Source organism: Mytilus edulis, chromosome 9, assembly GCF_963676685.1.
Source record: "Mytilus edulis chromosome 9, xbMytEdul2.2, whole genome shotgun sequence".
NCBI classification, from domain to species: domain Eukaryota; kingdom Metazoa; phylum Mollusca; class Bivalvia; order Mytilida; family Mytilidae; genus Mytilus; species Mytilus edulis.
The window spans coordinates 27,953,356-27,973,289 of record NC_092352.1 but is presented as its reverse complement, the minus strand read 5'-3'; the positions used below and the strand labels follow the sequence as shown (position 1 = coordinate 27,973,289).

Below are 19,934 nucleotides of genomic sequence, written 5' to 3'. Positions count from 1 at the left end.
ACTTTGCTGTACATTACTGCTGTTTACAGTTTATCTCTTTCTATAATAATATTCAAGATAATAACCAAAAAGACAAAATTTCCTTAAAATTACCAATTCAGGGGCAGCAACCTAAAAAAAGGCAACAGTAGTATACCGCTGTTCAAAACTCGTAAATCTATGGACAAAAACAAAATCGGGGTAACAAACTAAAACTGAGGGAAACGCATTAAATATCAGAGGAGAACAACATTAAAATGTAACACACACAGCAACGGACAAAGCATTAGACAAAATCCGAGGAGAATAACATATATAACATCAAAACCAAATACATGAATTTGGGATAAAAAGTATGACACGTCTTATAGTAATGTGAATTTACACTCAAATATAGGAGAAAACAAACGACACAACGGATAACGATTGTCCGATTCATCTGAAAATTTCCGGACAATAGATCTTGACCTAATATACAATTTATCCCACATCAGATTTGCTCTAAATGCTGTGTTTTTTGCGATATAAGCTAAAAAACTGCACTTTACTCCCATGTTCTATTTTTAGCCATAGTGGCCATCTTGGTTAGTTGCCCGGGTCACCGGACACATTTTTTTAAACTATATACCCCAATGATGATTGTGGCCAAGTTTGGTTTAATTTGGCCCAATAGTTTCAGAGGAGAAGAATTTTGTAAAATATTACTAAGATTTACGAAAAATGGTTTAAACTGAGGGAAACGCATTAAATATAAGAGGAGAACAACGACACAACATTAAAATGTAACACACACATCAACGGACTAAGTAATAGACAAAATCCGATGAGAATAACAAATATAACATCAAAACCAAATACATGAATTTGGGATAGAAAAGTACCGTGACACGTCTTATAGTATTGTGAATTTACACTCAAATATAGGAGAAAACAAACGACACAACGGATAACGATTGTCCGATTCATCTAAAAATTTCCGGACAATAGATCTCGACCTAATAAACAATTTTACCCCACATCAGGTTTGCTCTAAATGCTTTGTTTTTTGCGATATAAGCCAAAAACTGCATTTTACTTATATGTCCTATTTTAAGCCATGGTGGCCATCTTGGTTGGTTGGCCGGTTCACCGGACACATTTTTTAAACTAGATACCCCAATGATGATTGTGGCCAAATTTGGTTTAATTTGTCCAAGCAGTTTCAGAGGAGAAGATTTTTGTAAAATATTTCCAAGATTTACGAAAAATGGTTAAAAATTGACTATAAAGGGCAATTACTCCTGAAGGGGTCAACTGACCATTTTGGTCATGTTGACTTTTTTGTAAATCTTATTTTTCTGAACATTATTGCTGTGAACAGTTTATCTCTATCTATAATAATATTCAAGATAATAACCAAAAACAAAAAAAAAATCCTTAAAATTACTAATTCAGGGGCAGCAACCTAACAACGGGTTGTCAGATTCATCCGAACATTTCAGGGCAGATAGATCTTGACCGGATTTATAATTTTACACCATTTCAGATTTGCTCTAAATGCTTTAGTTTTTGAGATATATGCCAAAAACTGCATTTCCCCCCTTTTTTCTATTTTTAGCCATGGCGGCCATCTTGGTTGGTTGGCTGGGTCACCGGACATATTTTTTTAAACTAAATACACCAATGATGATTGTGGCCAAGTTTGGTTTAATTTGTCCCAGTAATTTCAGAAGAGAAGATTTTTGTAAAAGATTACTAAGATTTACGAAAAATGGTTAAAAATTTACTATAAAGGGCAATAACTCCTTAAGGGGTCAACTGACCATTTTGGTCATGTTGACTTTTTAGTAAATCTTATTTTGCTGAATATTATTGCTGTTAACAGTTTATCTCTATCTATAATAATATTCAAGATAATAACCAAAAACAGAAAAATTTCCGTAAAATTACCAATTCAGGGGCAGCAACCTAACAACGGGTTGTCGGACTCATCTGAAAATTTCAGAGCAGATAGATCTTGACCTGATTAATAATTTTACCCAGTCAGATTTGCTCTAAATGATTTGGTATTTGAGATATATGCCAAAAACTGCATTTTACCCCTATGTTCTATTCTTAGCCATGGCGGCCATCTTGGTTGGCTGGCCGGGTCACCGGACACATTTTTAAAACTACATGTAGATACACCAATGATGAGTTTGGTTTAATTTGGCTCAGCAGTTTCAGAGGAGAAGATTTTTTGTAAAAGTTAACGCCGACGGACGACGACGACGGAGGACGACGACGACGGACGACGATGACGACCGATGGACGCAAAGTGATGAGAAAAGCTCACTTAGCCCTTCGGGCCTGGTGAGCTAAAAATGACCTTATATTGTATGAATACAACAAAATTTACATACCAAGAAATGAAATGAAGTGTTGCTTGGTATTCACTATCTAAAAGACATGGCTTTTCTATAGTTGTGATGTTTCGCTCTTTCATTATTGGGTTATTATTGATAAATAAGTGGCATTATTCATATTCATACTCAAACCTATCTTTGTTTGTTATATAGGTTTTCCCGTTTGAATGGTTTTACACTAGTAATTTTAGGGCCCTTTTTAGCTTGTTGTTCGGTGTGAGCCAAGGCTCCGTGTTAAAAGCCTTACCTTGACCTATAATGGTTTACTTTTATAAATTGGTATTTGGATGGAGAGTTGTCTCATTGGTTCTCATACCACATCTTCCTATATCTAATTAGTAATTTTTGAATGAAAAACGAGATCACATATTTTTTTTCCTTACTTTTAAATGTTTAAAATAGAGATACTTACAGAGCAACCGTTTGACTGCCATGATCTTGAAGTTGGATCGTAAACTCTGCATCCAGTTGTCACTACAGCTAAACTTACATTCACTGTTTCAAGGTCAGTTGCATTTGAACCAGATGAAAGCGTACTCCTCCTACGCCTTACTTTTGTGTCCGGCGATTCTACGTTTTCATCATCTACAACGTAAATTTACGTTTTTAATGTGTAAAGGCTAGCATTAAACGGCTTTTATTTTTATAATAATGTTCAAATCCACTTTAAAATCCTGTTCTTTTAAACAGTGTAGTCCATGTCATATGTCAAGGTATCATCGTGTAGTCTATGAACGTGCTGAAATATTACTTACTCTATATATTACCCAATCAATTATTACGTAAAAAAAACTTCCCCTGGAAATTGTGTATATAAGATTTTAATTACTATAGATCTATAACAAAATAAATTAACAATTTCAGACTTTCGATTAATAAATAATATGTATGTGGTATAATATTACCTGCCATGGCTTTCAATGCAATAAAAATGTCCCCTTTCTTCAACATTCTCTCCTTTATAAACACTTTAAAACCAAAAATTTCCATATCGGTTGCTCTGATAGGTTGAGTGTATTCGTAATCAGTGGAGGATGGCTGAGATTTGGATTTAACATATAAAGTATATAAATCACGTTGTTTTATTTCCACCATCATTTCCTCACTCAGTTTGATATATAATATCATGGCATCATTGTCATTTGGGAGCGTGGACCGGAAATACATCATTTTATCTGGGTCGTCCGGGTCATAAAATGGTGCATACTCCGTGAAATGAGTGACACCCTGATTTTTTATTTTCATGTTCAATTGTACATTAATTTTTTTTCCCTCGTCATCTTTCACAGCAATGTTCATAACTTGTCCGTTGACTTGACTGGCCCCGACGGCATGAAGAAGCGGAGACTTTTCCATGACAGTTACCTGAAGATTAAAAAGGGAAAATTTATCATTCATTTAGTGTTCAGGTGTATAAACCTGAAACAAGTTTCAAAGTTCTAATAATGATTTTGTTTTGCTAAATGAACATTATTCAATGAGTCAGGAGCTGTTTATTTTTATTAGTTATCATTGGTTCGAAACAATTGATTTCCGCTTTTTCTTTTTCTCCAGAATGTGTTCAATTTGAAATCCCTTAGGATAATAAAATATTCATTGTATAAAAAGGTGGTGCAGAAAACAGATTTTGATGAATGTCCAAAATGGGTAAAAGCTGAATACCAAATAGCGAAAAACTACCTGAAGATCCATATTAGTACCCTCAGTGACATTTGTCAAAGAATTGTTGTCAAACTGTAAAGACATTCCTTTCCTGTACACAACAGATTTATTAAGGAAAGCATCTTTACTATCTTTCTCCACACTCAAAGTGATATCTGTTTTATTAATCAATTGCTCTCCTTCTCCTGGTGAGATTGTAGCTGCAGTCGAATCCAATGCATCATTAACAGATTCTATAAGATCCTCTGCACCTCCATTTGTCTGAAAAGAGACAATTCAATAGCAGGCGTGTCACATATTTACCGTAATAAAACTGATATAAAGACAATGCATTCATGTTGTAAAAACAAAACAATTTTGATTTCATAGTCAGATTTTTTTTTGAAATATATTTGCATGTCTTTAATTCATCATTTAGTTTGCAAAGAGTTCGGCTCAAACAAATGTTAGCGCAGTAATACAATTGCAATGTGGTGTTTTTACTCCGTGTTGAAAGTCGGTGACTGAGATGAAGAGCAAAAATTAAGGCGCTGCTTTTTGTAGTTTTTTTTCTGTGCTTTTATTACTTTTGTATTTGCATTTGGCATAGGTCTAAGAGAGAGAGAGAGAGAGAGAGAGAGAGAGAGAGAGAGAGAGAGAGAGAGAGAGAGAGAGAGAGAGTCCAATAGGAAATTGATGTTACCGAATCCGCCATTTCTTTCTGTTTTTCAAAAATAATCTGTTTATTGGTATAACATTGTTTAACAAAACTGTCCAATTGTGTATCATCTGTTATTTCCTCGTCGTATTTTTCTGGATATTTTCTGTAGTATTCTCTGAATTCCTCTTCAACAAATTCAACAGTAAGTATTTCCTCTAAGTTTTCCGATCCACCTGTTTTCCAATATGCTAAAGTATCTGCCAAAACATTAACTACTTCTACAAAAGAAATAAACGATTTCATGATATATTAATTAATATTTGTTTATTATTATCAACTGTGGTAAAATTTTCTAGAAATTCATAGTTGTAATGTTTATAACTGGCTCAATACAACACTTTTATGACTTATGACTGTAACCGAATTTCAGTAATAATATCATAAGTTTCATAATGCTCTAGTGACCTTATAAGATATATATGGGGTCAGTAAATTCCATACGAGTGGATTCGAGCGAATCTCCCTATGTAACTTACTGACCCCATATATGTCGTATCAGGTCTTTATCACAATATGTTATGAATTTATCTTACCGACTGTATTAACATGTTGTATTTAGTCAAGTGGAATATCAAAGGAATCAATTAAGTCTCAATACCATTAGTTTTAACACAGATAGTATTGATATCATCATCGATGGGATCAGTAAATTCCATATAGGGATTCGCTCGAATCTCTCCATGTGGAATTAACGATAAGTCACTAAAACACTATGCCCATGTTATAAAAAATGCATAATTACAAGAAAGCTTTTAGTTGATTTTTTTTCAATCATTCCTGAAGAATTTTGAAATATGTTTTAGATTAATCAGTTATATTGTACATACCTTTAGCTGCACCCTTTATACTAGAGATTTCGGTCATCAGACGGGGTTTAATTTGAGTTCTTTTCAATATGTTTTGTATTGTCTTCTTTGCATTTTCTGCAACCTTTTTCTACAATTAGAAAAGAAGAAAAGCGATATAACTTATGTCTGAATCATATTAAGACAAAACAAAGTCTGGTCTACTTAATTCACTAGTGTTGTTGTTGATGGTATCTCCTTTATTGTATCATGTTGGTATACTGACAATGCTGTCTTTAAGGCGTACGCCTTTCAACAAACCCCAGATAGTATTGATGTCCGTCCACTTTATGAGTAGACTGGGTTGTCAATGTATGTCCTACTGGCGTTTACGTCTTATCACATAATATTTTAATTTTTGTCAGAACAGTCATATTATCTATACTCGATACTGTGTTAGACGAGAAATGGCAAAATTCAAAGGGTACTTATTCATAAATAAAGACAAAAGGGGGGGGAGATCCAGAAGGCACTCACAAGTAACAAGTCGACAGCAGTTTGATAACATACTAGACACAAAAATAAACATTAAACATCACGAAACTAACCTGAAATTTGGTACCTCTGGAAGGGTAAAAAGTTTCTCAAGTGGCATTTGGTGACGTTATAAACAAGGAATAAAGGACGGGATTTTAAAGCTACGGCAAATGAAAAATATCAAAATCTTCTGTGACCAAAACATTCCACAGCAATAAAAAGAATATGATTTCATCCTTAATATTTTGAATCGAAGGCTTCGACTAATTTTCTTAGTATTGGTTCGACAGCTTCATTGAAATCAATAACTCTTTATCTGTACGCAGACCTGATGTAGATGTTTACACAATAGAATAGCACATGTTTACAGCAAAAATCACTCGATTGAACTTGTTTTACACTACCGTTTATATCTTTTTGGAATAATAAAAGAAAGGTACTGAACATTCTTTATAAAAATTAAAGAACCTTTGTGAGCACGCTCACATACCCCACGCCCTCAAATTGTCATTGGACAAACAAAAGCTCACCAGAGTCAACTGGTAATAATTTTCTTGTGGATATGCATATTTACATATTATGACCTAATTAATAACATTGTTTCATAAAATTCTGTTGGGAGAGGAGTGTTTAAGTAGTATATTTAGGCCAAAATTCTAAGTTCAAAGAGGCATAACTCATAAAAAAAATGCAATTTCCTGCCGATAATCCCGATATGCACATCTAGATAGAATGTCCTTACTATATACAAAGTGTCCTGAAGTTCTGTTGTGTTGCTTTTGGGTAGTTGCGATAAGAGACTGTTGCAGTAGTGTATTTTGGCCAACTTTGTTGCGAGGGGTATAATAAAAAGATGAAGTAAGATTGCCAATGAGATAACTCTCCACTAGAGACCAAATGATGTAGAAGTTAACAAATAATAGGTCACCGCATGGTCATCAATAATGAGAATAGGGTATCATAATTCATCGTTCATTCCTTTTGCATAATAATTGTTAGGATTACTGTAGTGTGATTGTTTTAATTTTTTCAGGTGTAAAACATATCTATTTCATAAACATATGTCTTAGGTATTTTAAAGCACCATTATGTTTTGTTTTGGGATTTCTGTAAATTTGAGGTTACATGGTTACTAAAATTTGTTTAAAGGTTGAATAAAGGGAGAAATTTGATGGTTATTTTCTTATATGGAATAAAATGTTATGTGAAATTTTTTCTATAGTACTGGACAGGATAAAACTTTTTTTATGCCAAGTTTTGCTTTATTTGAAACAAAGATAAAGTCCGCACAACTTTTTGAAAAGTGCAAATTTAGCAAAAACTAATTTTGAGAATCAATGTGGTATTACACCTTCACGGTTCTTAAATATTTAAAAAGTTAATCCACATTGCATTTATTAATGGTTTTAAAAAAAATTACAGTCATATGAAACCTCAAATTAAAAAAAAATGATACATATGTTTGTTTTTTTTATAACAAAATAGACAGTTTTCATTATTAAACTTATGTACATATACTTTTTTTCTGTAGAAAATTCTTTAATTTGTCCACATTAAGAATAAGTTTACTTAATAAGTTCCAGAAAGCAATTGCCGAAATATTGTCCGTATGCAAAGTACTCTTAGCGTGAACCTTCTCGTAAAAATCCGGTGATCGCAATACGCATGGATCTGTCACTAAAATAAACTATTATCTGATTGTACATGTTAAACACGTGCTCAATATCCATGCTTTTTTGTTGATTACTATAAGGTGAAAATCGGTTAACTGCGGAGTCAAAACACGGCATTTAATAAGCTGCCATATTTGTTTATTCATAACAGACATAAAATGAAAAAAAATGACGATTATACGATATATTTGCGTTAAAAATGACAAAATCGTGCACAGAAGACTTAGTTTATGATATATACATGCATTGGTTAAAGCATTGGATTCACCAGTCACTCGTTTCATATGACTTTAAACAATAAAAGAACTTGGTGTTTATGTTGCAATCAAAATTGTTTTTTAGGAAGTTACAGGGAGACCTGTATACAATATTGTATACAATTTTCATATCATTTTTTTTTTTATAATAAATGTAAAATTTAAAATAAAATTCAAATTTAAAGCATTTTCCTATTTCTAAATTGTATAGAGTTTTTTTGTCTAGCAGTGATACTATTGTTGTTAACTCTAAACTATTAAATTTTTATAAGTTAATTTGATAGGGATCCACTGTAACTCTATATAAAGGTAATTTCTTTAATCCCTTTTGCCAAAAAGAAAATCAATAAGAAATTATTTACCCGTATACATAAATATCGAATGTTTGAAAAATGTGAACAGACCATAGTTTGCGAACTGTTTTATTTGCATTTTACTCCAATCATGTTTTTGGCAGATATCTAAAATTTGGTTCAAATATTGTTTTTCACTTTTGAAATGCAAACTGAAGACACCAATGCCTGGAGAGTCAAATGGTTCGTCATTGCGTTCAACGTAAAGATATTTTATCATGTCAATACCTTCTAGTGTTAAAATGGAAATATAAGCATTATTATGTCCACAAAGTTGTTACGCACCATACCATTGTATTAATATCAACATTTGTACTATAACCAAGTTAGTTGTGCAGTCAAACGACACTTTACTTTATCTATTACAGAACTTTGTTAATCTTTTGATACATTTGTATAATTGTTATTAAGATTGAAAAAAAACCCACCAAATATCGTATGAATAAAATTAGCCCTTATTCTTGTTAGGCAGTGATATATCTACTGGTTCTTTCTAGTGGAAACCGTTTGATGTGATCATGTTTATCTTTTATGTATCTTATTTTCATTTTGTTTTGAGTTCTTTACGATATATTTAAAAAAAAAAAAATACTACAATTATTTATCTGCCTAGTTTTTGTTTTGAGTCTATAACGATATTTTCAAAAACTTAATAAAATTATTTATCTGATTTTGTTTTTGTGTTGAGTCTATAACGATATTTTCAAAAACTTAATAAAATTATTTATCTGATTTTGTTTTGTTTTGAGTCCTCTGCCATATATTCAAAAACCTTTCTTACATATCATAGAGTCAGCGATCAATCTTTTTTTGAAATCCCCTAATAAAAAAACTCCAAACAAATAAACAAAAACAACAAAACAACAAAAAACCGACACCCCTTCCCCACTAAAAAAACCCCCAAACAAACCTATCTAATATCACAGACCATATTAAATCTGTATGAGCTTAAGAGAGGTTGATCAAAGATGGAAAATAAAAAATGTTTAACAAAAACTTACGGATAGTCCATCATTCATCATAGCTTTATTTTTTATGATAGTTTTGAGCGTTTTGGCCATAAATCCAGCGTCTGCAGAAGTCATTCCAACATTAGAGTTTTCATCTGGAGTTCTTTTGTCCATTTCACGAATCATGTCATCTGTTTTCTTCGAAATAGAAATATCATAATCAACATTTATAGCATACCAAAACCAAAACCGAGAGGCCAAGAGTTGACAAACCTTGAAAAATACTCTGAACTATCTCCGCCTGGCAATTAAACCATCGCTAAAGTGGGTCGGTCGTCCGACTTGCAGTCTATAAGTTACCGTGATAAACACGTACACACATAGCTATGTTTTGTCATGATGGAGTTGTTAAAATTGATGTCTCGTATACATATGATGAATGAAAGGAAGTATGCATGTTAACCAAACCCTTGCAACATCTTTCTAAGGAGTCCGTTGTAGGACTGTATCAAACATAATGATCTTTTATTTCAAGTGGAAATCCAGCCTTTTATCCCAATCAACTTTCTTTGAAAAACTTGTCCATTGTTTAATGTGTTTAATTGTATTTTTTTTCTGAATAAGTCGAAATATTAGCCACCTGACATGTCTAGCAAACAAATCCAATCAATGAATAAACAAATGCAGCGTTTTGACGGAATCCTAAATGCTCTTCAACTTTTTACTTGTTTGGCTTTATAAATATTTTGATATAAGCGTCACTGATGAGTCTTATGTAGACGAAACGCGCGTCTGGCGTACTAAATTATAATCCTGGTACCTTTGATAACTATTTACACCCCTGGGTCGATGCCACTGCTGGTGGACGTTTCGTCCCCGAGGGTATCACCAGCCCAGTAGTCAATATTTCGGTGTTGACATGAATATCAATAATGTGGTCCTTTTTATAAATTTCCTGTTTACAAAACTTTGACTTTTTCGAATTACTAAGGATTTTCTTATCCCAGGCATAGATTACCTTAGCCGTATTTGGCACAACTTTTTGGGAATTTTGTATCCTAAATGCTCTTCAACTTTTACTTGTTTGGCTTTATAAATATTTTGATATGAGCGTCACTGATGAGTCTTATGTAGACGAAACGCGCGTCTGGCGTACTAAATTATAATACTGGTACCTTTGATAACTATTTCGTGACAAAACAATTAGAGATATAGGTGGATAACTTATTTTATTAAACATCTTAAAAATGCATTTTTACAATTATTTTTTTTTAAATCGCTATTCGGAATTTAAAACCTTTGAATACATAATTAAAAAAAAAATGTTTTGTTAAAGAAAAAAAAATCTTATTTGTTATTCGAGTTATTGGAATCATTATTTTCAAGTTCGATTTTTTAATAGTTCTTCAGAACTTTCATAGGAGATAAGAAACATTTCACTGTTAAACTCATCAAAGATACAAGGTTTTATAACTGGTAACACCAAGCTAAGTGCGCTTCGACTGCATACAACTCATCAGTGGCACTTGAAACTTGATTCATACCAAACATCAGGAAAATGCAGTTTGGCCTAAGTCAATTATTATAACTAAAAATTCCTAAAGTTGTACCAAATACGGCTAAGAAAATTAGGGTAGATGACAAACACAATGAATTCAACTTGTAATAAGTAATCGACTTAAAAGTTTACAAAAAAACATCAATTATTAAACAGAAAACATTAAATGTAAGTATCTATATTTTTCTGTAAACAGATATCGTTAATCGGTACGATTATGATGTATAATTGAAACATATCAGTCATGTTAATACTTTCCTGCGAAAAGTAGTGTTTTTATTTTAATAATTAGGGATAGCAAACTTAGATATTTGGACGGACAATGTGTGTATTGACTTTAGATACAAAAAAAAAAAACAGCCAACCTACACAGTGTGGTTAAGTAACTGATTATCATGAGTAGCAAGACGAGTATTACTAATACTTATCTTCGTTGTGCAGATCGTATTGTACGGTCTTTCGTTTTTAATTTGTATAATTGCATGAATAGTTATCATGTGCCATTTTAGCAGTGGTGTCTTTCTACCTTCAGATGATTGTGTTGGTTTATTGATCGCAACTTTCAGTACTTTTTGTGCTAATTCATGGCGGTCAGTGTATATTGCTGGAGAAAGCCACAGCGTCCAGAGTGAACAACCGACTTCCAGTAGGAAATTTGTAAATCCTAGTCAATTAAAAAAAGGACTTAAGCGCATCTGAAACGTGCAGAATTTGAACTCACAACCTCAATAGTGACGGCTGGATAGTCATATAGTTATTTGAAACGAAACTCGCGTCTGGCGCAAATACAAAATTTCAATCCTCGTATATATGATGAGAGTTTATTTATTGAATACTTAGACCACTTAATAAAGGCAACAGTAGTGTACCGCTGTTCGAAATTCATAAATCGATTGGGCAAAAACCAAATTTGGGTAACAAACTAAAACTGAGGGAAACACATCAAATATAAGAGGAGAACTACGACATAACAGAAACACAACGTTAAAATGTAACACACACAGAAACGAACGATAAATATTTGATCAATGGTTATTTTCCTGACTTGGTACAGGACATCTAAAAACAAATGGTGGGTTGAACCTGGTTTTGTCGCTAGTCAAACCTCCCGCTTTTATGGCAATGTTAAATATAACATTAAAGGGCAACATTACATGGCAGGAATACAAAACAATTAAATGGGAGAACATATAGGAGAGAGAAACATACTTATAACAGCTTTCAAACTGAAATTGTTTACGAAACAAAATGACTTTTATTAGTTATCTTGTATGATACCTGCTGAAGATTTGTTTTAACGCTAGACTGATCACTCCCACTATCTGTATAGTTAACACATTTCATTGGTGTTGACAAGTCGGGAATACCAGATGTAGGCTGTCAAAAAAAAAAAGATTTATCACAAAATATAATTCATAAAAGCTCTAAGAAAAAGATATTAACTTTCATTACCAATATTTTTTAATAGTCAACATTCCATCTGGAAGATTCTTGTGATTTATCACAAAATATAATTCATAAAAGTTCCAAGAAAAAGATATAAGCATTCTTAATAGATACTTTTTATCAGTTAACATTCCATTTAAAGATTTTTGTGATTTATCACAAAATATAATTCATAAAAGCTCTAAGAAAAAGATATAAGCATTCATTACACAGGTCAGGACCACTACCTTATACGGAAATGCATAAATTAGCATACTTATAATCTCGCACATGTAATTGTTTATTTACATGTGACGCAATTTATTTTTACCTAGGTTTTTGACCAATCCACTAAATGAGTCACAATGCATGATGGACTACTACGTGTTTACAATCAACAAAAAACACGTGTTATTTACTGAAATACAACACATTTTTTCGTGCAATGCGGGATTCACAATTTCGCTTAGTTTTTCATTTTGTGTATCCTCATTTATAGTTCGTGATATAAAGTATTACGTCCATGCTCAGATTAACGAAGAGTTGTTTCTATGCGAAGAAAAAAGGGTTTGAACTACCCGATATATAGCCATTAACATGTTTGATGATGGCACAGATATTTCATGTATTTGTCCACCAGAAGCAACGAAACAACAGCGAAAAAACACAATTATCCATGAGACAAACTTACTGGTGTAAAGTAAGCCGTCGATAACAGCCGGTGCTGATATTCAAGAGTACAGCAATGTTCGTAAAGATAATTAAAGGCAAATGTGGGATCCTTGAATTTTGTGTTCGTAAAAAAGGTGAAGAAATATTTACATACATGGCAGTGTTAACAAAATCTATAAGTATTTTTGTTGGTCACATTTCAGTATATGGGACTTCCAAACTGTTCCCTTTTTTTTAAGGTAGTTAAGTCAGCAACTGCAGTTTCAGTTTGTTCTTTTTTTAACGGGCTCGGACATTTGCCAAACTGAATAAAATCATTACAGCTGATTTCTTAAACCTGCAAAGTAAAACTTTGGTTGGCTTACTTGCTTTGTTTGTATAGTTGTTTATACAAGCTTTGAAAATAAGATTGACATCTTTAAACAATATATATATATATAGGCATAGTTTAACTTGTATATTTTATATTTTGTACAATATATACAAACAAAGCAAGTAAGCTAACCAAAGTTTTGCTCCACATGCATTAGGAAATAAGCTGTAATGATTTAACCATATGTATGTGCGACAAGGTGGAAAATTTGATATGTTTTGTGAAAATTGCAGCGTTGGATCTATAACAAAAAAGAAGATGTGATATGATTTCCAATGAGACAGCTGTCCACAAGAGATCAAAATGACACAGAAATTAACATTTATAGATCACCGTACGGCCTTCAACAATGAGCAAAGCCCATACCGCATAGTCAGCTATAAAAGTCCCCGATATGACAATGTAAAACAATTCAAACGAGAAAACTAACGGCCTTAATTATATAAAAAAAAATGAACGAAAAACAAATATGTAACACATAAACAAACGACAACCACTTTAAATTTTAAAATTTAAAAAAAAAGTTTATTTCTTTTAAATTCAATTCAATTAGAAATTTCTATTATGTCTCAACAACAAAATAGTGTACCTAAAATTCTTAATTTTAATTAAATTGAAGTTTCTGAAGATAAAATTATTGAAAAAAAATAATAGGTTATATGGCACCCACTATGATCCAGAGACTTTTAATATTGGAGATATTTTTCATATGTCAACAGGACAGCAGCCGAACGATAAAAAAACCTCTGAGGTATATTTTGTGATAAAATTAGCAACAAACTGATATTATCGATGGATGAAACTATAAAAAATGTATTGAGCTATATACCGTACCCGATCAGTGGCGGATCCAGGGGGCGGGGGTTCCGGGGGATGGACCCCCTTTTTTTGGACGATCAGTGCATTTGGATGGGAACATGTAGTTGGACCCCCCCCCCACTTTTGTCCAGGGTTAGGACCCCCTTTTTAAAATGGCTGGACCCGCCCCTGCCGCTTTCATAACACTTCTTTTTAGCATACTGAATATTATGATGTTCTTACTATTAGTTCAGGTCCTGATAAAAAAAATAATACACATTCAGTACAAAAAGAGGTGTTTCAATGAAAGTTTCGTGTTTTTCTAGGCAGAAATGATTTTGCAATGACATTATACAGGTTTAAAAGATCTCAAATGATTTTCTTACTGGACAGTGGTCACTTCATTGGATATTTCACTGTGTCATGTCGTGAAATTAATGCAGGTTCAATTCATAACAATGCACAAAACCGGTTCAACTACTTTTGCAAGGCGAAAAAGAAAGTCGAATCGTGAAGCCAATAAACAATATTTTTTTAATCTGAGCATGCAAATTGAAGATTACGTTATATATTTTACATTAAATATATTTGCAGAATAAAAACTTTGGTAATGAGAGTCCCAGACAATATATTAATTGACTGTTTTCCCACTAATTCCACGTGTTTTAAGTAGTAGTTTACCCGTAGTAGCCCACAATGCATTGTAGTTCATTGAGTCGATTGGTCAGTTTTTCAAGGCCATCTTGGCCTTGTGTTTTGGAAATTACTATGCAAATATATTCTGACGTCAGAAAATCTAGAGTTCTCGACCTGTTACAGATACTTTTTATTAGTCAACATTCCATTTGGAAGATTATCGTATCAACCTTAAGGTCTCGTGTGATATACCAGAACAAATATCCTATTATATTTCATGATCCAGTTCCGATGTAAATTTGTATTGATAGATTATGTTCAATGTGTTTATTCATTTAACGTTTTCAATCGACTTAAGGTCTCGTGTGATATACCAGAACAAATATCCTATTATATTTCATGATCCAGTTCCGATGTAAATTTGTATTGATAGATTATGTTCAATGTGTTTATTCATTTAACGTTTTCAATCGACTTTGATTTACTTTCTTCTGGTCATATAGGATTTGTCTCCATCTGATATTACTATTATGGTTTATCACTAACACAATGTTTGTATTTTAATGCCAGTACCGAAGTGGTAAGTACCCTCTAGTGACACCCTCCTGGGCATTGCTTTGATGTGGAATGACTTACTTTGTTTGAATTCAAGACGAAAAAATTATGAATACTCTAAATTGAAGAATTAACCTTAGAAAGCAATAGGTACATGACTTATATCCCCTACGCCTTCACTTAGTTAATTTAATAAATGTTAGTTCTGGTGTATGATTTTATCAATTTATCACTAGATTTTAAAACGGAGAACTATTACAGCTTGACCATACAAAAACTTATTCTACCTAAATATCACAAGATTTGGATCGAGCAAAGACCAAAAAAACAACAAAAAATAAAAAAAAGAAAAAAGAAAAAAAAAGAAAAAACCCGCAGCAATATTCATTATGTAAGTTTTTTTTCATAGGATTTCACAGTTCTACTGCTTTTGTATTTTGGAAAGTAATTCGCACCTGATTTTTTTTCATATTATTCTGTTTATTAGCATATGTTCCTTTGGTACTATATTTGGAAAAAAACTTATTTTACTCAATCTACTTACTAGATCGATACCTGCATATATACTTGCTGTTGAATCCATCAATCTCAATAATGCCATAGTGTTGCCACCTTTGTTTACTTTGGCAAATGTTTCATCATAGTCATTGAATAGCTTGTTAGTGGCATTAACATCATTAGGATCCTTTGGTACATATTCTGCTGGTGGCATAGACTGGAAAGTAAACATAGTGAATTAGTTTGGTACATATTTTGTTGGTAGCATAGACTACAAAGTAAAACGAGTATATAAAGGAAACAGTATATACCAATGAAACTGTATATGCTAAAAAACCAATAAATCAAAAGCAAACTAAATATTGTTACAGTCAATTGCACTTTCATAGATCTAAAATAGTTATCTCAACTCCTGTACCTTGGCATTTTACAAGGTCATGTTTTTCCTACTGTTTATGACATCTTTACACCAAATCCATCGGATACTTGATGTGTACTGATTGATAATTTAGTCTTAGATGCATAATTGTGTTATTGCTTGTTATTGGCTTTGAACTGGCTGTTAGTAACTTCGAGGACTCTCATGTCTGTTTGTCGTTAGGATGTACAAGTACCCGACCATATTCTGTCTGTATGCGCCTGTCCCAAGGACAGTGTTACATATTTGTTTTTCGTTCATATATTGTACATTAATTAGGCCGTTAGTTTTCTCGTTTGAATTGTTTTACATTTGTGATTTCGGGGCCTGTTATAGCTGACTATGTGGTATGGGCTTTACTCATTGTTGAAGGCCGTATGATGACTTTTAACTGTCAATTCCTGTGTCATTTGATCTCTTATGAAGAGTAGTCTTAATCAACTGCAATCCTACCACATCATTTTTTTTATATCTGTTTGACAGTTGTCTCATTAGAAATAATACCATATTTCCTATTTATTTTTTTGTTTATATAATCTCACTTTGATATTTATGTATTTATCTAAGTACAAGATTGAACTATACAGTGTAAGCCGAAAGCGAGGTAATCGTCAACCTCCACAACGAATGTCATCTATATATGATGTTTTAGTATATACATGTATTGGAATTAAACAATAAAAGTGAAATACATAAAATCGTATGTTACACAAGAAGAGACCCATCAGTATTGTCTATTATTCATCCAATTCAATAAAATTTCCAATTTCTCTAAAAATGTATCAGTTGAAAAAAATTATCTTCAAGGTCCAAGGTCAAAGTCATAATTGACCACTGACCTTTAGCCGTTTGGTACGCACTATGTTTTCTTCATGATCATTACTCAAGACTACTTGATTGCACCACAAGAAATGTTAATATATTGTTGAATCATAAGTAAATCTGACTACCGGTTTTAGAGAACAAATACAGAAAAGTATCAAATAAGTCTTGGAATAGTTCCTGACTGTGTAACAATGTGAATGGAGATTTCAACCCCACTATGAAAGTGTTGGATACCCCCTTATCAACCTTCAATACGTACAATAACTGCAAAATCTGACACATTGTAGTCACCGTAAACATCATATATCTTGACGCGCAAGTATAAGGTATCGTTGTTGTTCGGATCGCCGACAGGAAAGTTGATTTCTGTCGCAGTCATTTCACCTGAAACCATATCATCAATTTATGAAAATGACATACATACATATTACTAGTATCAAATATTAAAGAAATACCTGCTCAAATGAAGTTTAACATACGCATTTTTTGACAAGATACATTACTGCATGGAATAATCTAAAGTAAACTGATTTATATTATGAATAAACAGTGATGCTAATACTTTTTTACTAGCGTTCACATACTATACAACTGACCACCGTTCTTTAGGTTTAACATACTGATATTCACCATACCTTGACCAAAACGTTACTAATAACCGTTTCGATCTTCAAATAAAAAAGTGATGCTTATCGTCCAGTGATAAATATTTCACTAAGTGACGAAATTTTCACTAATATACAGGACGAGAACACATAAATCAGAAATAGAATTGACTACTGTTAGTCTTCCATAGTTCTTGTGCCATCGTTTGTTGGCATTCTTTAAATGTCGCCTTAAATGTGAACTTTTTATATTTGTTATCTTAAAAGTAGCAGTGTGTACATTAAAGAATCTTATAGTTAAACCTCCAAACTGGAACGGGGTTTCCTTTTCAATACCGTCATCTTCATCACTTTTTTCTACTATGAGGAACTCATATTTCATTGGATTCTCTGTCTCATCTTTCCAGTCGAAGCACATGATTTTAAAAGCTGTCGTTGAAGCATTACCTAATATTAAAAAGAAAAATTATGAAGTATATGAGTACAGATTATATTTATAATTCTGATTTAGGAATGTGTCATTTGAGCAAATGGAGGCTAATACCTTTTTACCTATTTCAATTGTTCTAAAGGGGGATACACATACATGTATATGTCACCCTTCTCATCGACAAAAGAAGGAGAACAAGTATAGGGTGTACACACTTAGTTTTATTTTTATATAATTAAATAGACCATCTTAACACAAAAATGTTCATATTTTGAGGTAGTCTAATTGCAGATACATTGTGAAAAACAAATTTTGATAGAGCAGGTGCGACTTTTCAAATTTTCGTTTTTTGTCCAAAATGAAATAACTGTGTTATGGGACATACTAGAATATATTTACCTATTGATGGGTCTGCTTCGCAATGACCACCATACGGAGCACTGTTTGTTAAAAATGTCGATGATGCTTCTCCAATCCCTTCACGACCATAACCTTTTACTAAAACAGTCAATTTATATTCCATCTCTACTTGCAGTGTGTTGTCATTGATTGCAAAACTTTTGCTTGTAGGTCCTGAAATATATGTTCATAATAAATTGGAAACATACATAGACCAGTGAGAGTTGTTTCTCACTGATTTTACCCTCGTTTAATGTTGTTTGTAACAGTGTACTAAAATTCGACGAAAAATTTCATATAAGACATAACAATTCGAAGATACAGGCTTTTGGCAAACAGGAACTAGAATATTGAAGTAAATGAAAACATATCCAAGGTATCGCTAATCGCTAAATTTATGACTTTTGCTTGATTCGCTCGAACCCCATATTAATCTTTATTTTCTATTATATTGCTCATACTTGAATCGCTGAATTCTGTTAGATCCGAAATAAGTTGCCAGTCGCCATTTAAGTCTTTGTAATACATCGTCCATTGATACGTCAGAATGTCGTTTTGTGTACAGTCTTTACACTCTACATACCACATAGACTTCACCATTACAGCATATTTCGCCATGCAGTTGATTACGCACCTTAAAAAAAAGTTCAGTTGTATTGCATTTATTGTATTTTGTTCTCAATTTATGATATTGAACGCCAATTTTGCATTTGCGACAAAAACTTTGGCATGATTATATGACTCAATAATTCTGCCATTTTCATTTTCTAATATTTAAACTGCATTTTCTATTATATCAATATATTTCATCACATTATTTATTGTTTAATTGCGAAAATAAGTCAAAATATAATTTCTTAAATCTTACATAATAGAAACAATTGGGGGCGATCCAGGAACAGCCAATATCAGCTGAGTAAACGGTGTTATTAGGTTATCAACTGAAACATTCACTGATACTGCGTAACCTTGGTATGAGTCGTTTAGCATCTTCAATATTGTTTTTCCACGTGGCAACGTTGTGTCCAGTAACTCGCTACAGTCCAGAAATGATTGGAAATTATTCTCGTACTTAATTGACAGGTCTGTCAAATCGCTTGCGTTATCTACCCTAAACATTGTATAAAATAAAAAATGAATTCGATTAATGCCTGAAACACCAATGAAAGAAAAGGGAAATGCAAAAAGAGAATTTTAACACCTTAGCCGATCTTTGTTTCGATACCTTACGATTTAGATACTACCTATATGTTATTATGTGTTTCTGTGGTTGACAAGTTTAAATTAACATCGGTATTTCAAATTCATGTTTTGATGGGGGGAAACAATTGTATTTGTATCAATGGGCCCTCATGAATACTGGATGTCGTGGTTCTATACTTCTGTACCAAACACATACAATACGAATTAAAAAAAAAACCAATAAAAAAAAACCTGATGCTTTGTTCATTGTTAAAGGCCG

The 19,934-nt window shown here is 32.6% G+C and overlaps 1 protein-coding gene across 2 annotated transcripts in view; it reads right to left on the bottom strand.

The window, feature by feature from the left end:
- Positions 1-19,934, bottom strand: part of LOC139487985 (polycystin-1-like) — an 84,632-nt gene that overhangs the window by 21,022 nt on the left and 43,676 nt on the right. For both annotated transcript variants that reach the window (XM_071273277.1, XM_071273278.1), the window contains exons 5-17: positions 19,341-19,583; positions 18,934-19,106; positions 18,473-18,646; positions 17,947-18,090; positions 17,298-17,422; positions 15,842-16,012; positions 12,117-12,215; positions 9,332-9,478; positions 5,553-5,661; positions 4,708-4,943; positions 4,044-4,286; positions 3,269-3,728; positions 2,776-2,948 (exon numbers count right to left, since the gene is read on the bottom strand). In XM_071273277.1, the coding sequence (XP_071129378.1) occupies positions 2,776-2,948; positions 3,269-3,728; positions 4,044-4,286; positions 4,708-4,943; positions 5,553-5,661; positions 9,332-9,478; positions 12,117-12,215; positions 15,842-16,012; positions 17,298-17,422; positions 17,947-18,090; positions 18,473-18,646; positions 18,934-19,106; positions 19,341-19,583 (2,497 nt within the window). The remainder of the gene's footprint in view (positions 1-2,775; positions 2,949-3,268; positions 3,729-4,043; positions 4,287-4,707; positions 4,944-5,552; positions 5,662-9,331; positions 9,479-12,116; positions 12,216-15,841; positions 16,013-17,297; positions 17,423-17,946; positions 18,091-18,472; positions 18,647-18,933; positions 19,107-19,340; positions 19,584-19,934) is intronic.